General features: G+C 33.5%; 2 protein-coding genes across 2 annotated transcripts; one reads left to right on the top strand and one right to left on the bottom strand.

The window, feature by feature from the left end:
- Positions 1–3,388: 3,388 nt before the first annotated feature.
- On the top strand, positions 3,389–8,079 carry LOC107927773 (serine incorporator 3). Its single transcript, XM_016858882.2, has 6 exons — positions 3,389–3,766; positions 4,764–4,997; positions 5,732–5,843; positions 5,925–6,099; positions 6,616–6,856; positions 7,558–8,079. The coding sequence occupies exons 1-6, from the start codon at positions 3,592–3,594 to the stop codon at positions 7,851–7,853; spliced, it is 1,233 nt and encodes a 410-aa protein (XP_016714371.2). The 5' UTR covers positions 3,389–3,591; the 3' UTR covers positions 7,854–8,079.
- Positions 8,080–10,262: 2,183 nt separating this feature from the next.
- On the bottom strand, positions 10,263–21,074 carry LOC107943551 (mediator of RNA polymerase II transcription subunit 33A). Its single transcript, XM_041088885.1, has 12 exons — positions 20,593–21,074; positions 19,609–19,719; positions 18,153–18,500; positions 17,473–17,792; positions 17,264–17,355; positions 16,456–16,816; positions 15,291–15,501; positions 14,331–14,445; positions 13,952–14,113; positions 12,383–13,043; positions 11,788–11,994; positions 10,263–11,631 (listed from the first exon to the last, which is right to left on the bottom strand). The coding sequence occupies exons 1-12, from the start codon at positions 20,868–20,870 to the stop codon at positions 10,514–10,516; spliced, it is 3,984 nt and encodes a 1,327-aa protein (XP_040944819.1). The 5' UTR covers positions 20,871–21,074; the 3' UTR covers positions 10,263–10,513.
- Between the last annotated feature and the right edge of the window lie 575 nt (positions 21,075–21,649).

Below are 21,649 nucleotides of genomic sequence, written 5' to 3'. Positions count from 1 at the left end.
TGTTGGGACCTTATTGTGATTAGGCCAATAGACACCATACGTGTGGACCAAAGAAATGTAATACACGTTAGACATATATGTAATCACAATGTAAGCATACATGTAGTGGAAAAAAAAAATCAAGAGATTATGCTTTACTAAAGGAGAAAATCTCCAAGTACTTATTTGTGTTCCATTTTGTTGGGAGATTGGATAGCCAATAATAGGAGGCAAGTGGTTTTTATCCTAAATGTTGAATGTGACTATGTGAGACCCCAAGATAACAACATTCAAATTTTCTCAAAAAGGAAAAATAAATTTTGGGTCCCTTTAAATGGATAGTGCATTTATTTACAATTAGTGTAAAAGTAGCGATGACGATAATATTAGATTATATTATAGCAAAATTATAACGTGAAATAAAAAAAAAACTAAACGCATCATACTAAAAGTAAACGTTCATCCAAAAGAACCTTTCATTAAATAAGAAATTGTACATAATAGAAAAAAATTTAAAAAAAAACTAGAATCCAATAAGCTTAAAAAAATAGAAGTATAAAAGGGACACAAACCTTAGCCTAGTCTCATGAAAATGACATATATTGAATTTTTAAAATTTAAAAGTGATCAACAATATAAATTTTTTAATAAATACAGTAAAAATATTAAGTTAAATTATTAATAATTAAGAACTAAAGTTGGAATTGTACTATTTTTACCAAAGAGTTTTACTTTAAACACTTTGACATGAAGAGGTAAAAGTTTACAATTTTACAGCACCCAATCTTGTAAAATTGAATTTTAACCTATTTATTAGAACCAACATTCAAAAAAACTTAGATTTTACTAAAATGTAGTCGATTGAGTCTTAGTTTGATTGGCATAGACATTGTCATCAATATAGGAGGACGTGGACTCGAGTGTACTGAAGTGCATTATCCTATTATTTAAGGGTTGAAAAGGGGTTATGGATAGTTCTAAGTATTATGTCAAAAAGAGCAGATATGAACAGAATTTATAATGAAATTATTTTTAAAAAAATCCACTAAAATGTAAAAAAATTTAACTTGAATAGAGTAGAATTTAGAATTATTTAAATTAAAAAAACTCAAGCTCTTAAAATACTTTAACCCGATTGAAATTTTAAATAAAAATAATTAAAATTTATTTTTTTCCAAAGAATAAATTTCAGTATCAATCTTAATAATATTTTTAAGTAATTATCTAAAAAATTAATTTAATACTATTTGGTGCTAACAAGTATTTGCTGTAAGTGGGGTGTACAGCCCAAAAATGGTGTAAGCCCAAAATAGGCTCAACTACATTAGAGCTTACTTTAGGAAAGCTCATTGAATATCCAATCCAATTTAAATGATAAAGCAAAATACAACATAAGAGAAAATAGTTTTCCAAAATTAATTTCCAATTATTCAATCCAGTCCAATCACGATAAAACTGTTCATGGGCTAGGCTACTTACCTAGGCCCAAAAGTCCATTTGAAATTTAGAAGGGTTTAGGTAAAAATATTAGACTCAGAAAATAGGCTTAGATAAAAGAATTAGGCCCGTTTAAAATATGGGTTGGGCCTAGAATCAAATGGATTGGTCATCGAATCAGTCGAACGAGGAATCGATTGGGGTACTAGTCTAGAGAAATGAATTAGACCGATTGACGCAGGAACCAAAATGGACTGGTTGAATCGAGCTAAAAATTTAGATTGTTTTTTAATAATTATTTAATCAAATTGGACAATTGAATCGATAACTTGATCAATTCAACCATCCGTCTATTTTAAAAATCTTGGTGTAAATAAATAGTTGGATTTTTTGAGTTAAGTGAAGTAAAACTTTTACAAATGAAATAATTAAAATTAACTACTTAGCAAAAACTACTTGTAAAATTTAAAATTCAATTAATCACGGGAGAAAAATTCAACTAATCAAAGGAGATACATTAAATGATAAGAATCTTTCTTAACTCAAACCGGTGGTCGAGGGTTTGATCTTCTCTGAAATGAAGCTGCTTTAAATTTGTGGCAAGCATGTACCCCTTAATATAAACTTGGGTAATCTATAAAAATAGTCACTTTTGTTTGGCTCAGATTACATTTTAGTCACTTATGTTTGAAATGTTATATTTTAGTCACTTATGTTATTATTTTGTTATGAAGTGATCACTCTATCGTTAAGTTCCGTTATCTCTCTAACGGTAATCCTACGTGGCAGTCTAACTAGATTTTAGGTGCCAACTTGAATTACTAAATGGGATAAAAATAGATTTTTAATTAAAAATTTTAATTAAACCTAAACCTTAACTAAAAAAACTATTCATTTCCTCTTTTTAATTTTTCTTCCTTTTCTTTTGTTCAATGGGTTTTTTTTTTCATTTGACTGGAAAAACTATTATTAAGATCAAAATAGTTGAAATCAAATTGACTGCTTCATAAAGATTCAATGGAGGGTTCAAATATGTCTTCTTTGCATTTTTCTATCTCTTTTACTTAATACTGAAAAAAAATTGGATTTTTTTATTGTTTAATGAAAACCCTAAATTAAAATTTTTGATATTTTCTTCTACTTTTTGAAATTGTTTGTGAACATGAATTTTATGAACTTGAGGAAACGATTCAATGATATGAAATATCTACTCGACCATGATGGATTTACTTGGGATGAGAAGCAACAGATGATAATTGTTGATGACCATCTCTAGGCCATTTATCTGAAGGTGCTGCTTGACCAAATTTTCTTCCGCACAAAATTTGTAATGTCGCTAATCTTAGCTTACATGTGTCTTCTGCAGCAACACCCTGATGCTCGATCATAGCAGACCAGAAGATATACCTGAACCTTCCATTGAATCCATCTTTATGAAGTAGTCAATTTGATTTCAACTAATTTGATCTTAATAATAGTTTTTCCAGTCAAATGAAAAAAAAAATCCATTGAACAAAAGAAGAGACAGAAGAAAAATAAAAAAGAGGAGATAACACTTTTTTTAGTTAAAGTTTAGGTTTAAAATTTTTAATTAATTATTCACCAAAAAAATTTTTAATTAATTAAATTTTTTAAATTAAAAATCTATTTTCATCCCATTTAAAATTTAAGTTGGTACCTAAAATCTAGTTGGACTGCCACGTAGAATTATCGTTAAAGAGATAACGGAATTTAATGGTAGAGTAATCACTTCGTAATAAAATAATAACATAAGTGACTAAAACATAATATTTCAAACATAAATGACTAAAATGTAACCTGAAGCAAACAAAAATGACTATTTGTATAGATTATCCTATAAACTTATATAGAGTAGAGACATTGAGAAATAAAAAAAAAATTCAACTTATTACAAAACAAAATTAACATTAATTAAATAAAAACGTTTTAACAGTTTAATCCCATTTTGTTTAATTTATTTTGAAGTTGATATTAGCAACATTCTAGTTAAAAAAAGAAAACCAGAATTCTCAACTGTTCGTCACCCCTTCTGTCATCTCCCCAGCTACCAGTCAATCATTTAATTTTCCTTTTTATCTTTATTTTTTAATTTCCTAATAATTACTTGAATTCAATTAGTTTTTCCGATTCTTAGATTGAGGGAGTTTGAGAGAGATGTCGTGCTTAGCTTCTTGCTGTGCTGCGTCCACATGTGGCCTTTGCTCAACGGTGGCGTCTGGGATCTCCAGGAAATCAGCCAGGCTTGCTTATTGTGGTCTCTTTGGGCTTTCCCTTGTCGTTTCTTGGATTCTTCGAGAAGTTGGTGCACCTCTTTTGGAGAAGTTACCTTGTAATTTTTCCCTTTCTTCTTTCCTCTGATCATATGACGTTTACCATATGTTTAATTCTTACTTCTTTCAGGGATTTGGGGGTTTCTTTTGGCATTAATTTTTGAAAATAAGAATCGGTTCTTCAAAGCTTTTGGAATTTGCTTGTTGTGTATTTCGAATATTGATGTTAGGTGATAAGTATATTTATTAGAAGTTTGGATAGTGGAAGCTGGGCTATTCATGAATGCAATTATTGACATATTGGAACCTTAGCTTCTAAGTTAAATTTTGATGTAAAAATGATTTTCTCCCCTCATTGGCATTTGGCTTGCTAAGTAGGTTTTGAATTGTGGAGTGAAGAAACAGTGAATTTACTTATTGAATTATAGGAGTTGTGATCTGTAGACAAGTTTTCTGAGTTTTCTTTATATTGCTTTGTATGCTATTACCAATCTAAGCCATTGTAAGCATGACTGTTTTGAGTGTTAAGGATGTGAGTTCATATTGATAGAATTAAATGGGGGCTTTAATGTTTGTATCCTGTACGTTGGCTAATCATTCTTTAGTTGAGTCATTGAACTCTGTTTATTGTTTTTGTTTTTATGATAAATTTAATACAAATAATAACAGAGTATTTGGAAGAACCTGGATCTTGGTTCACTTGGTTCATTTAGCAATCTTCATATAAAAAATTAACATATAGTTTGGATTGCACTGCTTATTCTAACTCAAGTACCAGACAGAATCAACTATGCTTTTATGCTATCTAACTATTTGGACATCATTGTGTTGATATTCTGATATTGTACAATTGGTCTCATCTTTTATGTTCTATTGGGTTCTTGACATTTAATAAACTATTTTGTATTAATAATTACCCTATTGCTCCAAAAGATCATAACAAATCAATGCGCTATCTCCTGAATACATGAATTTTTGGGTACGTTTAACTACTTTTTCTATTCTGTGTTGTACAAGTAATATATAATCACATGTTTTCTCATGTTTTCTTGGCAGGGATAAACAGTTCTACTCAGACAAAAACATGGTATCAAGAACAGGCAGTACTTCGTGTCAGCTTGGGGAATTTCCTGTTTTTTGCTATACTAGCTCTAATAATGATTGGTGTCAAGGACCAAAATGACAGACGTGATTCATGGCATCATGGTGGATGGATTGCAAAGATGGTGATCTGGATTTTGCTTGTGATCCTTATGTTCTTCCTTCCCAATGTTGTCATCACAGTCTATGGTTAGTTTTGCTCCTTAAGCTCAATTATTAAAATCTTCCTCAATCTGGAGGTCTGTAAGTTCACGTAGTTATGGAGACACTCTTTTTTCATTTTTTTCTTTTAAATGGACTTTGTTGTTCCTTATTTTCATACACTAATGGCATGTCTGGCAAGTAAGGATAGCTAACTCTTCCAAGACCCAACAATGCAGGAGGCTCATGCAATGGATTGCATTGAACCTGCCTAATAACATGCTGCAAGCTTGTGTTACAAAGAACTTTTTTTTTGCTCTATGCAACTACATGAAACAATATTTAGGTTTTACTGCTAACTATTTCCCAGCTTTGCGTAGTGTTATCTGTTATAAAGATAAAACTGATTAAGATTATAACATAAGAAAAAGACTGTTCTTTTGGAATGTTACATGAATTATCAGTGTGATCAAATATTATGTCTATGAAGTAATTATCCAGAATATATGTGTTTTTAAAGGCATAATTAATCACCAAAAATTTAATTCAATAGGATTAATTTGAGAGGTGCCATTTCTTATGTGCCATTAAATTCCCAGATTCAGAAAGAAAGGGAACAAGGCAGGCATATCTTCTTCGTTTCATTGAATTATGATGCTTTCTCTTGGGGCTATGTTGAATTAAATTTCTTGACTTCTTAGTCTTTTATGCGTGTGTAAATATTTTCATAAGATATGATACTGAAATTCGCAACTAACCTGGTAAACTTGCTATACTTTCAGAAATACTATCAAAATTTGGTGCTGGCGTGTTTTTATTGGTTCAAGTGATTATATTACTTGATTTTACGCACTCATGGAATGATGCCTGGGTTGAAAAAGATGAACAGAAATGGTTGGCTCAGTTCCAGTGGTTCATTATTGTTCTCCATTGTTTCTGTTATTGATTACTAAGGTTTAAATTCTATTCCTTCAGGTATATTGCTCTACTTGCTGTATCAATTGGTTGCTACCTTGCAGCATTTGCGTTCTCTGGCATTTTGTTTATATGGTTCAACCCTTCTGGTCATGACTGTGGTCTCAATGTCTTCTTTATTGTCATGACAATGGTTCTGGCATTTTCTTTTGGAATTATAGCTTTGCATCCTGCGGTAAGAATAAGCTTGTTTTTCTATTTATTGCTTTTACATGATCAACTGACCTGCTGCAAACAACTTGAGTTGATAAGACAAATATATATTTATTAAATCATTTAAAGAGGAGGTTACTGTAGAATGACAAGAAAATTGGACATTATCTGGTTAGCTCCTTAGGCTATCTCCTAGTTTACTCAGTTTTTGAAACTTTTATCTTTTATAATTTTATAATAAGAAAAATGGAGCTATGATCCTCTTGGTAAAACTACCCAAGTCCCAGATTTCTTAACTTTCAAAGCTATTCATTATTATGTATACCAAGCCTCCAAGGGACAGTTCACACCATAAATACGAAAAGCTTGCTGCATAAATCTTCCGTTGGAAAATTTGCATATACATGTAAGACATAACAGCGTAACAAGTCTAACCTTGGGCTTTGGCAGGCTTGTAGTGTTTAGTGATATTGAACTTATGAAAATATTTTAGATTTTTGCAACTGACAACATAATTGCAATTGAAAATCTTTAACAGGTGAATGGCAGTCTTTTGCCTGCTTCTGTGATATCAGTTTACTGTGCTTATGTGTGCTACACGGGTCTCTCCAGCGAACCTAGAGATTATGTATGCAATGGTCTCCATAATAAAGCCTCAGCTGTTTCACTTAGTACTCTTATTCTTGGGATGCTCACAACAGTTCTCTCAGTTATCTATTCTGCTCTTCGTGCTGGATCCTCAACGACATTTTTATCACCACCATCTTCCCCAAAAGCAGGTACTCAAAATAATGCAATACTTGTAATCTTTTAAAGTCCTCTGAAACTGCGTAAGTCGAAGATATTTATACAAGTATTCCATCTATTTCCTGAAACTTCCCTGCTGACATTTTCAGATGCCTAAGCTAGTGCATTCTATTTTTTTTTTACATGATTCATTTTTTTTGACAATTATGTTTTGTTTTCTATTCCCTTGGGTGAAATATTGTGATACTCAGAAGTAGACTTGAGAATAAGGCCAAATTGCTATTGATAGATCATTTAATTATGCTACAATTGACCATGTATTGAGACAATAATATAAAGTGGCTGCTGAACTTGCTTATCTGGTACCTTTTTCTGAATACCAGTTGTTTTGCTATTTTTTTTTCATATGACATTTAATGCAAATTTACTAAAACCAAGTGGCTATATCTGCAGTTTATTACACTTCAACCAGTTATTAATTCACAATTTTCTTTGTCTGTGCTTCTTGTAAATTGTAATTATCACAAGATATAATGCTTCAAACGTAGAACCAATGAATGAAGGTAGATTCCACCCTGTTTTCAAGATGAATTAAACAACAATTTCCCTGCAGCCTCTCGATGACACTATCTGAACAGGCTATAACCTTGAATGCCATTTGATAAGCTTCTGCATTTCAAAAGGTAGAAAGTAGAAACCACTTTAATTAGGAGATTAAAACCTTGTGGTGCAGGTACAAAGAAACCGCTTTTAGAAGGGGACGATGTTGAAGAAGGCAAGGAAACAAAGGAGAAAGAAGCTCGACCAGTTAGTTATTCCTATTCATTCTTCCACCTGATCTTTGCCTTGGCAAGCATGTACTCTGCTATGCTTCTTTCCGGATGGACCAGCTCATCTGACAGCTCAGATCTTGTAGATGTTGGCTGGACATCAGTCTGGGTTCGAATCTGCACCGAATGGGTTACTGCTGCACTCTACATTTGGACCCTTGTGGCACCTTTGATTATCCCCGACCGTGAGTTCCTCTAGGCTTTTATCTCAGCAGCATATCTAGCTATTCTAGAAGCTATTAGCATCTAAATAGTATATAAAGCTACTCATTTCTTAGAACTATCAAATGTTCTGTTGACTTTCCTTCCTTTTGTTGGAAAGCAATGGTTGTAGATAGAAGCTAGGTTTATTTGTTTGTTTGTTGTATCCTGCATACAAAATCAGCATGATGAATGTCTAAATACAAAATTGTTATTGTAGATTAGATTCCTCTCTTTTAGCTATTCTTTTTAATCAAATTTGCTTTCAATTGGTTTAGAACGGGTCTCATCTACTGAATTGGTTTAATCAAGAATCGATAGCTTATTTAGTCTGTTCAAATTAAAAATCGGGATTTGTTAATCAAGTTGAGCAGGTAGCTTGACTTTTGAACGAATCTAATTATAATTAAGTTTTTAAAGTCAAGATTGATTATTGAATATAATTATATTGATTAGGTCGAAATCAATTTTTGAAGTTTAGACTCGTTTCAATTTAAGATATATAATATTTTTATTTAATTTTAAAATGTACTAAAATTTTTAATATTTTAATATTTTTGAAAATTTTGCAGCCACTAGCAAAAATTTTAATAACTCAGTTCATAATACTTATTATTTATGGTGAGAACTAACAAAGAAATGTTTTGCTGTAAAAATTTGACCCTTTAAAATTCATCATGCAATTTTGTCAAAAAGCATTATGAAGAATCACTTAAGTGTTACTTTCTTAGCCTAAATGATTGGTTTTTATGAGACTCTTTTGCCTTTTTTTTCTTTTTTACTTTACATTTCATTGAAGATCAAATTAAAAAGGGATAAAAAAACATCAAGATCACTTAAACGAAATGTTCGTATAAATTGTTTTCCTCTTAAAGGTGAACGATCGATCGAATCGACTGAAAAGATTTTAAATTAATCAAGTTGGCGAGTTCTATTTTATTATTATAACTCGGTTTGAATTTTTTTTTTAAATTGAGTCGAGTTAAATTAAATAATTAAACATGTCGAATTAAAATTGTATTTCAATATAACACTTGAATCATTAATTAACTTATTTAGGTCTCAAAATTATTGTTTCAAAAAATTTAAACTTTCTTTATATATTCTTTAGAGTTTTTTAGAAACTATTTTACTTTTTAAAAATATATATAAATTTTGAAAATTTTATAAATATTTTGAATTTTTGAAATTATTTTGAATGTTTTTTTAAAATTTTTGTTGAGAGAGACCAATTTGCTCATTTTTAAAATTGATAGGGACCGAAGGGGTATTCACAATTCAAATTATTCGAATTTTAAAATTCAACTCAATTCGAACTCAAAACTTGAATTACTTATTCAAGTTGACTCGAATAACTCAATTCGATTAACTCGAAATTCGAATAGGTAAACTATACATAAGTCACTAAATTATTAGAAAGTTTAGGTTTTGGTCACTCAACTTCAAAAAGTTACAAAATGGTTATTAAGGTATTTGAAAGTTTCCATTTAACTCACTAAAGTATTCAAAAGTTTTTATTTAAGTCATTGGATTGTTATTATTACTATTTTTTAAAAGTTAAGCTAGCAAGCTCTAAGTGACTATTTAGAGATCAATACGGTGGATCAATACCCATCGATTAGTAGAAGAATAATCTTTGATCCAAGTCAATCTGGCGGTTAGTGTAAGAGATTGAAGAAGAAAGATATTTGGCTTTTGGTTCATATATTTGTGACGTTCAAAGTTGTTTTATGAAAAAAAAAAAGATCTATAGAAGAGAAGAAGAAAGAGAGCTTTCAATTGGGGCAAGTGGTGTAATGAGAGAAGGCCATGTAACAATGGTTCTAACAACCTAATGACTTAAATGAAAACTTTCAAATACCTTAATAACTTATTAATAGTTTAATGACTTTAGATGCAATTTACCCTAATAATATTGTATTAAATGGAATATAATATAACAGTAAATAATTCATTACGAAGTAAAAATTATTTAAAAATCGAACTCGAGACGTAAATCTTAAATATAAATATTGATAACGGGTAACAAATAAAAATTTATTGATAACGGGTAACAAATAAAAATTTATTTAAAAATCGAACTTGAAACAGAAATCTTAAATACAAATATTTTGATATTTCACCTGTGATCCAATAGATATCTCTTAAGTATGATTTAAAATTAAATGAGTCCAAAGCTTTTTGCTACGTGAGAATGAAGAATGTGCAGAATAAAAACTAAGAAAAGAAAACCGCACATGAGGACGACACCGTTTCAGACTCCTTATGTTAGGCAAGGGCAGTGTAGAAATATAATGCTAAGTACATAAATCCAGCGGTGACTTAAACACAAAATAACTTTTAGATGAAAAAAGAGTGAAGAAAACAGTGTGTAACGTGAAATGCAAATTTATATTAGGCAGCCTCATATTAAACAAATTTTATAAAACAATATTCTTCCAATACAACCTAGTCTTTTATGTACAATATCACTCTACAAGCATCTTCCATCAAAAGAAATATATTCAATCGCGACAAGTCTGAGATTCGAATCCTAACATCTGCAATCCCTTCCCCTATTCCAAACTATGCCCTCCATTATATCGAAAAAGAACTATTGTGAGTCGATGAAATACTAGTGTACAACCGGCATCCTACACAAAATGTGGGAGTTTCAAGTTAGGAGTCAAAGTGTTCAATTATGAGTTCAGCAGCAGCACCCATTGTACCAACCCCACCAATGCCAAGCAAGGCCAGAGCAAGCTCCTCCTCATGCCATTGTCTTAATCCCTTGCTTAGCCTCCTTAACACGTCTACATCCACCTCTAGGACCCAATTTGGGGTGCATCCAACCATTAGACTTACGAATCCCGACACATAGGCATGCCATGTGGCTCCATCACAACCGAGCGATATCTTTCCATCTAGTGCACTTGCAAGGAACTCCATGTGTGAACCAAGGATTTTGGGTCTCCGCTTTGATGCTGATGAAGAAGAATCAACTCCCCAAGCAAAAGCACCACAAAGCACTGTGAAATATGCAAGTGCATATCCACCGAGCATTGCCACGAGCCCTGATCCTTGATCCCGGTCAGACCTATGAACGGATATGAACCAAGAAGGTAAAGTTTCCTTTATCAATGATTGAACCAGACCATGGCCACCAGACAACCATACTATAGAAGCAGCTAGGGAGGCTGCAAGTTTCACCCTTGTCATTGCTGCAGCAAGAGAAACCTGCCCGTATTTCATTCCATTCTTGCTTCTCTTCAGCTTGTCTAGTTTCTGTTTTGGGAGACCACTGCATGCTATTTCTCTCACGGAATGCATCAAGAGAGAAACCACCTCTTCTGTTATGAACACAATATCTCTGATGGAACGGTAAACACGTAGATAGAGAATCCCTGGAGCAACAGGAGAAAGCCCACCACAGAAATGTGATCCAAATCCATGGCCAAGAAGAGCTCCAACACCACCATTGCTGGAGATTGGTGCGATGTTCAAGCCAAGGGTGGCAGTGAAACAGCTTTTAAGAAGCTGGACGATAGCATCACTGTTATGGAGAAAAACAGTGCGAGATGCAGAAAAGACAAGGAAGTCAAACCACCGCTTTGCCTTTTGAGTCCATAGGGAAGCCACAATTGGCATGCAAGGCCATGGACAGTCTGCTGCAAGGGACTCCAAAGCTGGACCAGCCAAATTGAGAAATCTTTCCGAGGTTTTGTCGATTTTATAAGTAATGGTGAGACTTACAAAAGCAGCCAACGGTAGTGGAAGAGTAGCTGGAGAGCTACCACCTGTTATTGCATTATGCATCAGTCATACAATCACAAAAATGCCATTGCCATTCAGTAAAGACATAGGAATGAGTAACTACAAATGCAAGTCCAGATCACAATCCGTAAACTTTAATGTTATAAATAATCAGAATTTAAGATGGCAACGTTAAAAACCTGCAGAGAGTCTAGGGACATCAACACCGGTGGCTGCTAGAATTTTTTTGATATGCTCTTCAACATTGGACAAATTTGCAGCAGGGCTTGGCCAGTCCATACCGTTCATAACAACAGGTTTCCATACACATCGACTTACTTCAGCAGAGAAGTAGCTAACAATGGTTGCCAAAGATGCAGGAAGAAAATCAGCTAAATCCTTTAGCCCTGAGACATTAAAAAGATTCTGGTTATAACAATATTTATTTATCAGACCTAAGCATCATATCTAGGTGTCACATTAATTCACATAAAAGTAGTTCTTTTCCACTTCTCCCCTTTCCTATGCATCCTCTTCCCCCTCTTTTTACATGGTTCAACGAGTCAAGTTTACTTAGCCATGTGGAAATCAATCTATGATTTCATCCTACATCAAAACATATAGATGGAGGGGTGGCATTTAGCCCAAAAGGCCTCAACCATTATCGTTTTCCCCCAAGAGAAACAGCTCCTTGCTAAATGACATTTGTCCTGAACAGCAATATGTATGACTCTCGTCTTCCTCATTATGCATTAGTGCATAAAGACAAAAATGAGATACGCACACCAGACTAACCTGTAGCCAGCTCACGTGGAGAAAGTTTTCCATGAGCACATGCTGTTAAAGCAGCATCAACAACATAAGGAACAGCTTCCAGGATATCCCAGGCAGGCAACTCTGGTTTCAGAGAGTTATCCTCGATTCCAGCACCTGATGAACTACTACTTCCAGAAGTAACAGAAGTTATCGACTGGCTTCCTTTATTAATCTTTCTGAACATCATGTTAAGAAGTCTATCCACTGTCTGATGAACAGTAGTTCCATGAACAAGGCCGGAGAGTGTTGCAGCTATACATCTTTGATGTTGCCGATACCAGACCTTTAACTTAGGAAATGAATCCAGAAATACAGGCTCCGGGGATGAGGAACTCGCAACTTCTGAGAGTCTCCTTTTGTTTCGGTCCTTGTGGGTGTTTTCAGAAGACAATAAATGGGAGTTCCGGACTAATAAAAGGTATTCGGGAGTCAGCTGGGATCCAACTGTTGGTACATCACCAACTCCATGTTCAATAGGAGGATGATTAAACCTCCATAGCTTCAGAAGAAGAGCAAATGCATTAGAAAAAACTGCATGAGGAGAGATTTCTTCCCCTGAGGGGAGAGTCCACGAGAGATTAGGCACACATGACCCAAAAACTTCACATATCGGCATCAATGAACAAGCAAGCTGTGGGACCTGGCAAGACAGAAGAAGAAAGCAATAAAATCTACCTAATAGCTCAAATAAAGGTCTTCATCGATAAACAACTTACATTCATGAACAAACAAGAATATGAATTATATAAATCACATTTGTTATATAAAATTTGTTTGTAGTTTACATATATGGGAATTTTGCTTGGAAGGAAACTTCTAATCCTCCTATATGTAAGTAAAGCTAAAAGGAATAAATAGTGTTCAGATTAGAATTGCCTTGATAATATAGATGGCACTGCCTGTAATGATAGACGAATGAAAGACTTTCTCAGAATTTTTATTTATCCACTTCATATTTTGAAAATGGGTTGGTTGAATTTAAAAATACTTTCATTGAATAAGGAAACAATCCAATCCAATGCTGACCCATTTTCTCATTGAGCGAGGGGTATGAAATAATTTAGATTGATTTTTCAATCAAAAGCACTATGGTCATTATATGTTTATTTGATGGTGTGACTAAAATAGAAAGAGCATAAAAAACTTTCCATCAAGATATACATAACTTTAACCAATTAACCGTTCTAGTTTCAGATCATTTTGAACCAGTAGCAATGTATCATGGCCAGTAAAAGAGCCCTGATTCTACATTAAAGCATAAGCTGTCATTTCTAAAATCTAAGTTCGAACGAAAGAATTCATTCTTGCATTCTACTTAAATTAAAACTGCTTAGAAACTTAACAATTTAGCTCCCAAAGGAGATGCTGGTATTCCTCGAAGAAGTCAAGAATATCTTTGAATTCAAAGTATTACTGAGGTAAAGAAACTATATCAATGTGACAGATAAAGATATACTATTATTCATTCATGAAAGTTTTGTGAAACTAGAAGCAATATCACTCATTAACTGTGGAAAGGATATGCTTACGTAAGTTAGCAAATCATACCAAGCCATGTAGTGAGAAAATCTGGACACAATCGACAGATGCTATTCCCACGATTAGTACATTCAACATAGGAGCATAATCTATCAAATGGCTGTCACTTCCAGTGAAATCAGCAGGAACCGGAGGAGACATCAATCTAGTTATAAATTGAACTGTATATTCCTGCATGCATATATAACCAACATAATTAGAAAGCAAGGATAATAAAAAGACAATATAAAAAGCAAAAAAAAAAAAAAAGAAAAGGAGAAAACCCAAAGGAGAAATGGGAAGAACCATTCAGTGTTACAAAATATGCAGTTACATGAAAGATTACGGCATCTGCATAAGGGTCACAAATGAAATATGCTAAAATGAAAAGGAATATTAATCTTATTACCTGTATATTCCAGCCACGAATTAGAGAAGCTCCACAAAGAATTGTAGCAGCAGATATCTTCTCATCTTCTGATCCATTGACCGCAATCTCAAAAATTTTCTCCAGCTCTGCTAAGCTTCCATCAAATCCATGAGCTTAAATTCAGTTGCTTTACCCTTGGTAAATTTACAAAAAAGAGCAACTGATATACCTGGCTTCAGGAAAGAAAAGGAATAACTGAAGACCAGGTCAAATCAACAAAAACTAAAGATATTTGAAAACTTGTATATATCAAGATCACTCAGTTTTGCATTTGAGAATCCGGTTTAATGTTATTATATTGTTTTGCATGCCAGATCTTTCCTCCTGTTATTGATTCTTACATTTGAGATTTTATCACTCACACAGGTAATATATAAAACTTTTCCTGTAAATATGAACTTCGATCCAATGCACAATATGATGCATAGACTTTGGTTTACTGCAATTGTATGCATGAAAATTTGATTTTGATTCAGTTTTCATATACCACTAACACTATCACCTACCTAGCAGTACATGCACAAACAACTATTCACTCTAAGTTTCATCACAATTGCACCAAATCAAAATTCCTGTATCACATTATACATTGAATCAAAGTTTATGTGTAATTTTGGGATCTATCCCCAAAAAAATATCGATCTATCCCCAAAAAAAATATCCATACACATAAAGCGAATAACACCCTCCAACCTAATGCACACTATAACGCTCTCCTCAACCTTCGAATATACAGTAAGGGAACTAGAAGTTGCACATTGGTAGTAGTCGCCTATTTTATGTGTGTGGAATTGATACCTATAAAGTTGATAATTCCCTTCAACCTAACAAGCACTACAAAGCCTTGCCATTACTAAGTAGCATAGGACAGAAGCTTTTTGGAAAAAAAAGGAGAGTATGAAAACAAAAGCATAATTTAAGAGAGATAAATATGTATACCTGGAAGCTGGGCTTGAAACAAGAGCATTAATCATTACCGAAGTAAGTGGGGCCCCCTTCATGAATGATGACCAACCAGGTGCCTGAGCTGGCACACTATAAGGTAGTTGGTTAATCCGTCCATTCACATAACCTGGCCAATAATATGCTGACGTATCTAGTAGATTTCTTGCAATACAAGCCTCAATAATCAGATGGCGCAAGTTTCCAGCTGCAAACAAGTTCACAGCATAAGATTAGAAAGTGCTAAAAATGTAAAGCCAGAAGAATAATAAAAAATAGATCAAATTTCATGATAGGAACTTGGTGGTAGAAATCAATTTCAGAAAATTTCAAAAATGTGTTCTAGGTATTAAAGGTTTCTGGTGCAGCACAAACCAGAACCAATGGTAATACTTGACTATTTTCTTTAAATGACTGCATTACACATATGTTCATCCATCCAATGCAACAACTTTTTCTGGGGAGAAAAGGATTACTTCTTCTATTTCTTTTCTCTTTAGTGTTTAATAAGAAGCTGACACAGTGCCCCAAGAATTAAGGAACCCTTTTGGAATCATCAGTCATCACTTTACCCTGAAGCTCCAATGCTTCTTGACTTCTGATGATTTTAAGTTACAAGATTATACTCTGCTATGTTTTTTCTTTTCTTTTTCTCTGGTCATACAATAGTGCAGACAGATGCACATTGCAACATAAGTACCAGTGAAGCAAGAAGTTGAACCAAACTAATAAGTTCAGTCTCATCTTTCTAGGGGCTTTGCCATGGTTTGGATCCAGTGGAAAGCAATTAAGATGGTTTTGTAATAATTTTACGGCAGATCAGTTGGGAAAGTAAAAGGAACCTCCGACTGAACCAATTATATATCTTACAAGAATGTAAAAGAACATATTTTTAAAATTCCAAGTTTTATAAGTTTAGTGTTAAAAGAACTGAACCTAACTTGGTAAAATTTTCAACATTGAAACCATTCCTAGAATTTTCCACCCCCATCCCTGCAAAAGGTTTGGCTTCCCAATTATCTTCTCCGGTCGATGTCTAACAGAAAAGGAAACCACCTACGGATTTAATCACTGCCTATTAACATGTGCGCACGGATTAGACTCCAAACTTGTGACAAAAAGTGGTCAGCAATATCGATCAATAGAACAAGATATTACTTACAACAACTGAAAGGCATGTCTTTGATATTGACGCACTCAAAGTATGCACTCCCAACATTGATTCCTGACACAAACAGCATTGCTTTGGCAGCTGCCTGATTTGCTGCAGAAACAACAAACTTAGGAGGAGCTAACAAGCCTTGATAATCACCAAGTACTTGTAGGCTGGAGACCAGATCGGCACGACGTTTCCTGGGAAACTTCATTTCTTTCCAGTGATTGGTGGAGCCGTATTCTGTTTCATCAGTTGGCGCACCCTCCTCCTCCTCGATAAGATCAGCAACCACAAGAGTCATAATAGAAAGTAGCATGCACAAACGAGTATCTAACCGGGGCATTGGACCTTCAATGGGATCTCTTTCCTAACAGTTAATTAAGAACTAAAGGTAAGATACATCAAACGGACTACTTCATATACCTGAAAACTAAAGAATAATATACCGCTGAAGAATACACCTACAATAGATTCAGAGTGAATGTAGTGTTTGTTATAAAAAGAAAGAAACTCAGTTGGTCAAGCAAAGCAAGAACTTTTTTCCTTTTATATATTCTAGGCTTGAAAGCATAAATCTTTTAACAAATTAGTAATATTACTATTGTGAATTTAAGTACACCAATACCAGATAAAACTTTTACACTTTTAAGAGCAATAAAATTTAAGGCAATTTCGGAGCTGAAAAGTTACAGGGACAGAGGTCTTCATAAATTTTGGAATGCTTTAAGAAGACTTCAGATTCTCTGTTCAGAATATAGTAATCATTCAGAGAAAAAAGTGCAGAAAATTTCTGAACATTAGAAGAAGTTCTAACCCTTTGAACAAGCCGAAGTGATGCAATCCAAAGGCCTAAAAAGGTGTCATGCCAGTTAGTGCCATTTATTGCTTGAAGAGTTTTAGTAAGACCTGCACAGTACGAAACTTAATTGTTTACATTCTGGCATATCGTTTTTGCTACAACAGGCTACCTGCCATTTTGAACTGAAAATACCATCTTCAACCAAAGAAGATATCCAACTTTACCTGTTATAATTTCAACAGCACTTGTTGTGTTAACTAGATAACCATCCATAGCATCTTCTAATACCATATCAAGAGGGAGCCAAAGATCAGAGCGACTAGCTCCAGGGCATAGACTGACTGAAGAAGCTAGAGATCCAAAAGCCATAACAGCATGGAACTTTTGCCGCGAACTTGTTTTGCATTCTCTAGACAAAAAAATGCGACTATCTGATGTCAACTCTAGAAGAGCCTCAGAAGGTAAAACCTTCGAGTTTTTCAATGCTGCTGAATTTGCCCCAAGAAGCTCCAAACTCTGAATGAAGCTTACCCAATGAGAGGACCTGACAAGTGGTGTAAGATTGATAAGCGATAATCAAACCAAAAAAAAGGGTTATGTTTTGTTCAAATAGAACACGCTCAACAGAAAGGAACCTGAAAGGATAACTGACCTAAATTTACCAAACAAATAATTAAAGAACTTTCTCTGATACACATACAGAAGCATGCATGCATACACACCCACCTCGTTGAATGTATGCACTTACAGATAAAACAATGAGGAAACAGTATCCAGTTTATTCCTTTGAGATTAACTAAGATAAGAACACTTACCACTCCAATGCTTGGAAAACTAAAATGCACTGGACAAACAAGAACACATAAAAGTCAAGAGGGGTTGTGAAAGTTAACAAGATACATACATGTTTCGCCGTGCCAGGTAAAGAATCCTAGAAGTCACTTTATTTTGCAGAAATTGTCCAATTATCTCAATAGCCATTGTAGTATTGAAATTCTGCAACCTCTCACGATATGCGATATTCTTCTCGTCATACATATCATGACCATCTATCTCCATTTCTTGAGGTTTAATTGCCCATCTAGACACCTTTTCCTCAGTAAGTTCTAGCAAACCCTCATCATCTAATGATGCATCTAACAACTGCCACACAATTGAAAAGATGAACTCAACCACCAAAATGGCAGGTTCTGTTGTTTGGAGCCCAAAAATCTCGGAAAGATGAAGAGTAGCATCTATTGATTCCATGACCCTGTATGAAGGGAAAGCACAGAAATTACAAACAAAAACTGATAATAATTGGTATAATCTAAAATGGTCATTTTAATCAAAAGCATTTGAATGGTGTTGAAGGATCAAAGCTCATCATAGACTTAATAATATCCAACACAGGAACATAAAATATTTTAAAAGTGTCCCCATTGGTTACTAAGGTCCAAGAGTCATATCTTTAAAGATTTGAAGGCATCTAATCGATGTCCAACACGGTTATATTAGGGTAAAGTCAAATCTGCACTTAACATAGATTGGAACAACTTTTAACATATAAATTTCCGTCTGGGAACTGAGTTCATGTACATCAAAATTGCAGAATAATGAAACCTTTTTTTTTTTTGTTCAAATTAAGCAATCATAAGAGCCAATACCATGAAGTTCTTGGGTAGCAAACCTACTTCTGCATTTTCCAAGCCCCTGCTATTCTTCTTTTCTTATTCTATATGGTTCAATGAGCCTTAATTGTTCTAATACAATATTGATAGCCATTATATTATGGTCTAAAATGTTCTAGAAAGGTCAAAGTTGATGAGATAGTAAAAGGTATTCATGGTTGAAGTATTTTCCACAATGTCATAGTTAAAATATGTCATGAGAACAAAATCTAAATAGTGCTTTTGTAAATTAAGCGAACAACCCTTTGGATTTACCAGAACAACCATGAAAGGCTCTGTGTAGTTTAGCAAGAAACTAGCAAGTATAGCCTAAAGAACACTTAGGAGTTAGTTATGATACTAACACATCTTCAGATATTAAAACTGAAGCACAATGATCATGTTGAAGACAGAATCTGGTTATTATAATGCACGTGAAACAAAATTAGTTAGTTCTGATAAAGATATAGTGATATGCAATAATACATTATAACAAAAACCGTAGAGCTCATACTCATTCGCAAAGACCTTTTCTGTAATGTAATATTCAAAGCTGCAAACTAAACATTTTTTCCTATCTTCTTCTCTATACCATCTTTTGCAAGCTGAATTTATATATGTTTGATTTTTTTTTATATTGTTTGTGTGTGAGTGTGTGTGTGTGTAGAAGTGTGTCAAATAATACATGCAATAAGAACTCGAGGAACTCACTCTTGGTAATCAAGTCCATTAATTTGACACTTGAGTGCAAAAGCATGTCTTTTAAGAAGTTCCAAGTAAAGCCTATAAGCAGCTGGATGGGAACGCCGACTCGGAATTACTCTGTAGAAAGAAATTTACCAACAAAGTGAGAGAACTAGATATGTAAAAAATATAGCATCGGAACCATAAGAATTCCATCACTAACTAATAGCAGATTGAAATTAGAAGACAATATTATTTGCATTGCCCACCTGAAACTCAAATTTACATCCCTTATCCAAAATATAAGAAAATAAGTTGAATAAATACATATAAAGAAAAAAATAAGCTCCGATAGAGTTTCCTACTGGATAATGTATTTCTTTTCTTTTGAAGTACTAGACATTTTAATTAATCAGGCATCACAATGGCAAGCATCCAATAGTTGAGAAAACTAAAAGGAAAAGAATGAAAATAGAGGCCATTAGAATCAAAAACTATTTAAGTAAAAGCTTAAGAACAGTTAAATAAACTGTTTGACTTTCTAGTTGCTGACTTTTCTTTTTCCACTATAGTTGATGGAATTTGACTTTAAGCCCAATGCTTTGTTCTCCACTTATCATACCTTTCCCCTTTTCTTATCAAATCTCTCATTACCCTGAATAACAAATAAGGAAGCTACATAATCACTAATAAAGAAAAAAAAACCTATAGAAAATAGATTACTACGAAGATCATCTTCAGATTGTATTTAAAGAAATATAAAACGATAAATCTTTTAGTTTTTAAATTATTTTTCAAATCTATCTAAATCTCCAAGAAACTGAAATATCCAATTAAAACTCTAGAAGGGGGGGACAAGTGAGGGACTTGAAATGAATCAAATTTACCATTAACACACATCGAACTATTCATCATCCATGAACAAATATCTCACAACTTCAACAAAAACCCAGAATCTAAAACCTCTCAAAAACCAGGAACACCCAAGAAAGTAAAGGAAAAATACACAACCTTTGTGAAAGCAGAGCAATAACAAGCAAAGGAGGAATGATCTTCATCATCAAAGCTTTATCCAAAAACTTCCATAGAATTGGGATATTGTTATCCCAACAAATGTAGTTAACCAGCACGTGGGCCAACTCAGTTGAAGGCAAAGCAATCCCTGAGGTACCCAAACTTGAAGACACTTGTAAAGCCCAAAGCAAAGGATCAATACCCTTCTCTTTTGCCACCTTTGTTTGTTCCACCACCTCTTCCCACAGCCTGCTGCTTTGCAAGCTAAACTCCATTGGTCTAAAGCTCCACAATAAGCAGCCACCTTTGGCTCCTTTCTGTTTTTGTAATGCAAAAAAAAAAATCACAGTTTTGAGGAAAAGAGTGGTGGAGTTTGAGGGAAAAGGCTTAAGAATGGAGGCCCCTTTTTTTTATAATTATTTTTGAAGTTATTTTTCCTTGTCCTTTTTTGTTTTTCCTTTTATTTTTGGATTTTGAGCAATAAATCTGGCATAATTTGAGAAAGTCAAATAGGGAGAAAGGCAGTGGTGGTTATTTTAGACAAAGACATTTCTTAAATGGGTTATTTACATAATGAGTCCCTTACTATAGTTTATACGTTACATTGGTACTAACTTCAATCATATTAATTAAATTCCCAAAAGGCATAATAACTTTTTGGACCCTCTAACTTTATAACCAAATTACCCTAAAATAAATTGAAAAGTTAACTTCGTTTAATATTACTGATGTGGCATCCACATGTATACCACGTTAGCAATTAATTATTTTTTAAATATAAAAATTATTTTTATACTCTTTTTAAAAAAAATTAAATTTTAAAAAGTTTTTAATTGTTGATGTTGCATCCACGTGGCAATCCAAGTGCATGACATGTCAGCAAAGTTAACATACGTTAATTTTTTTTTTAGAAAAGGCAAAAAAAAATTTAAAATAAATGGCTAAAATAATTTTTTATAAAGTTAGAGGACCAAATAAGTTATTGTACCTTTTTAAAAAATATAGGTATCGTATTAATCAAATCCTTCTATTAGCCTAATCGATAATTTAGGAT

Source organism: Gossypium hirsutum, chromosome A02, assembly GCF_007990345.1.
Source record: "Gossypium hirsutum isolate 1008001.06 chromosome A02, Gossypium_hirsutum_v2.1, whole genome shotgun sequence".
Lineage (NCBI taxonomy): Eukaryota > Viridiplantae > Streptophyta > Magnoliopsida > Malvales > Malvaceae > Gossypium > Gossypium hirsutum.
Note: the sequence above shows the minus strand (reverse complement) of the source record. Positions and strands in the feature narration are given on the sequence as shown.

Bases quoted from the DNA above. Each gene is read 5' to 3' on its own strand.
- LOC107943551 (XM_041088885.1), bottom strand. From the start codon at position 20,870: ATGGAGTTTAGCTTGCAAAGCAGCAGGCTGTGGGAAGAGGTGGTGGAA. The intron at 17,793-18,152 runs GTATGTATCTTG...ACCACTTGTCAG, and splicing joins TACCTGGCACGGCGAAACAT to GTCCTCTCATTGGGTAAGCT. The intron at 13,044-13,951 runs GTATGATTTGCT...CTGTCTTGCCAG, and splicing joins TTTTCTCACTACATGGCTTG to GTCCCACAGCTTGCTTGTTC.
- LOC107927773 (XM_016858882.2), top strand. From the start codon at position 3,592: ATGTCGTGCTTAGCTTCTTGCTGTGCTGCGTCCACATGTGGCCTTTGC. The intron at 3,767-4,763 runs GTAATTTTTCCC...TTTTCTTGGCAG, and splicing joins TCTTTTGGAGAAGTTACCTT to GGATAAACAGTTCTACTCAG. The intron at 6,857-7,557 runs GTACTCAAAATA...CTTGTGGTGCAG, and splicing joins ACCATCTTCCCCAAAAGCAG to GTACAAAGAAACCGCTTTTA.